Consider the following 2,929-nt stretch of genomic DNA (forward strand, 5'->3'; position numbering starts at 1 on the left):
TTTCCTAATGCAAGAGTGAGTTCTGGTGAGATACCAGTAGCAATTGACAATTTCACAGCCCAAGATGTCAAACTTTGATGAAAATATATAATATTCCTCATCCAGAGTTCCAATTTCACCACAGACAAACATAAAAGAAAACATTTAATTCATGCACCACATGGGCACAGTCAAATTCTACAATCATTTGGCTGCAATTAACTGATAATACTGGTAAAGTTAATTATTGGTGACTAATTTTTCACTGAAAAAAAAGAAATTTAGGGATGTTTAATAAAATGTCAAGCCAATAAATTACAAAATATTTTCACTCTTATTACCTTTCAGTTTTATTTCTGAAGTCAATGTATCTTCTTTGAAGGACATTTAGATTTTAATGGAAAACAAAACATGATATATCAAATTACACTAATAATGATTTTTTTAAACATAGTGCATCACCAAACAATTGGATGTACTCTTCTTGATTTCCATTCTGGGTTCAAGTAAAGCATGTTGTTCATATATTAGTGATTCCTTCCCAGGAATCACAAAATGCATATCACACAGCCCTAAATCTTCAATAAAAGCAGACAAAATTCTAAGTAAGTAAGTCATGTTTTCCCAATGAGACCCTCAGCTGCAGTCCGCCCACTAAATATAACATCATTGACAGAGACACCATCGTAGGAAGCTCCCGCCAGTGTAAGGGGCAGATTGTGGTTGCTGATGTATTGCCTCATCTTTTCTGAAAATAAGAAACAGCACACACAACTGTCCCTCATTTACATGACTCGAGGGAAGGATAGTGGAATGAGTTTGGGTGATTAATAAACTCACCAAGTCGTTTCCAGTGTCCTAAATGATACTGCGGAATGCAGTTCTGAAAAGAGAATTGCATAGATAAAATGATTTAATAACAGGAATGACAGAGCAGAGAAAAACACAAAAGAAATGACATTCATTAATCAAAAAAATAAATCTTTCAGATATGAGATTCCAGATAAAGTAGCAGCCCGAATATCTCTTCTCTTTGTGAGAGTGTATAAGGGTAATTAAACTGTTCAAAAGACAATGAGACAATGTAGCATGAAAAAAAAATGTAAGAGTATGTGTGTGTGGGCGCAGTAAGGTGGAAATTTTCTTCTTGCTCTATGACCATATAATTAAGAATAAGTCAGTCAGAAATGATGTAGAGCAGCTAGTTGCTCCTCTCGCCCCACCCCAATGCCAGTCTGTCATCTCCGGCCTGAAACGAGTGACCCTCCCGGAGCCCTCCTGCCACAGCGGCGCTCGCTTCTGTTCTGCTCACTGAACTCCCAGAACCACAGAGATGGAGGGCAGGGGTAATGTTTAAAGAAATGGACCATCTGCCTTGATTTATGTCAGAACAGAACCCCAGAGAGACGACTGAGGGCATCTGGTGGCTGTGAGCTCCATAAAGCTGATGCTATGCATGGCTGACTCAAGCCAGAGCTTGGATAGTAAAGATTTTTTGGCCGTTCTTCAAATGAATGTAAATTAATGGGGCCATATTCTAGACTTTTGTAGCAATTTAATTTTTCTTCACAGATCCACCAAAGTTCAACCAAAAACTGTCAAATTTAGTTTTACACAAATGTTTTACACCCTTTCTCTGACCCGGAGAATTACACTGGCTATTTTTGTATCTTTAGGAATTACATGCATAAATGCTTTGTTATGATTGACTCAACACTTTATGTAATGAACAGACTCTTACTTCAAAAAAGTGTTCCATAATACGTGCTCCTTAAACAAAACCTTTTTATATAAAACATACATATAAATATATTTAAAAAAATATATATAGCTAAAATGTATAGTATTGAAAAAATATTATTATTATTATTATTAGTAGTAGTAGTAGTAATTGAACATTGACATCTTTATTTCACGTTTTCCATTTCATAATAGCAATAACCAACTCAAGGCTATGTCTACAGATATATTCACATATCTATATCTATAAAACAAACAAAAACACATATTATTGGGTCCCACTTTATGTTAAGTGGCCCTAATACCTGTGTACTTACATAGTAACTAGATGTGTACATATGTAACCCCAGTGTAAGTACACATTGGTACATAGTATGTACTTACACAAACCATTCGGAGGGTTGTTACATGTGTGTAGTTATTAAGAAAGAAATATTACAGCTCTAGATACTATGTACCAATGCGTACTTACTGTGTTTACATACTACATACACATCTAGATACTATGTAAGTACACAGGTATTAGGGCCACTTAATATAAAGTGGGATCGTATTATTATTATTAGTTATATTAATATATAATATCACATATCTAGCCAAATTTTATTTATTTTTTTTACAAGATTTTACATATAAAATGTATAAAAACATTATAAACAAAATGTACAACCCCAATTCCAGAGAAGTTGGGACGTTTTGTAAAATGCAATAAAATCAAGAATCTACGATTTGTTAATTCTCTTTAACTTTTATTTAATTGACAAAAGTACAAAGAAACGATTCACAAAGTTTTCACTGACCAACGTAAATGTATTTTGTAAATATGAACTAATTTAGTTTTTGACGACTGCAACACATTCCAAAAAAGTTGGGACAGAGGCAAAATAAAAGTCAAAAGCTTTAGAATATCCACGTTAAATTGTTTTGAAACAGTTCACAGTAAGCAGGTGAATTGGTAATAGGTCAAGGTATCATGTTTGAGTATAAAAGGAGCATCTCAGTCTTTGCAAGCAAAGCTGGATCATGGCTCATCACTTTGTGCCAAATTTCACGAGAGAAGTGTCAAACAAATCAAAAATCACATTCCGCAATGCAACACTGCAAAGAATTTAGGTCTTTCACCAAGTACCATACTGTACAGCACTCTCTCCACCTTCAATACCATGACTGAAGTGCCCTTGAGCAAGGCACCGAACCCCCAACTGCTCCC

At 34.8% G+C, this 2,929-nt stretch overlaps 1 protein-coding gene across 3 annotated transcripts in view; it reads right to left on the bottom strand.

Moving 5' to 3' along the window:
* Positions 1-314: 314 nt before the first annotated feature.
* The window catches only part of LOC107666759 (protoporphyrinogen oxidase-like), a 16,853-nt gene continuing 14,238 nt past the window's right edge, over positions 315-2,929 (bottom strand). The window contains exons 12-14 of one of the 3 annotated variants that reach the window (XM_016458192.1): positions 820-862; positions 597-727; positions 315-530 (exon numbers count right to left, since the gene is read on the bottom strand). In XM_016458192.1, the coding sequence (XP_016313678.1) occupies positions 528-530; positions 597-727; positions 820-862 (177 nt within the window). In that variant the 3' untranslated portion in view covers positions 315-527. The other 2 variants (XM_016458191.1, XM_016458193.1) reach the window with 2 other exon arrangements.

This window comes from Sinocyclocheilus anshuiensis, unplaced genomic scaffold (genome assembly GCF_001515605.1).
Source record: "Sinocyclocheilus anshuiensis isolate Anshui unplaced genomic scaffold, SAMN03320099.WGS_v1.1 scaffold267, whole genome shotgun sequence".
Classification (NCBI taxonomy): domain Eukaryota; kingdom Metazoa; phylum Chordata; class Actinopteri; order Cypriniformes; family Cyprinidae; genus Sinocyclocheilus; species Sinocyclocheilus anshuiensis.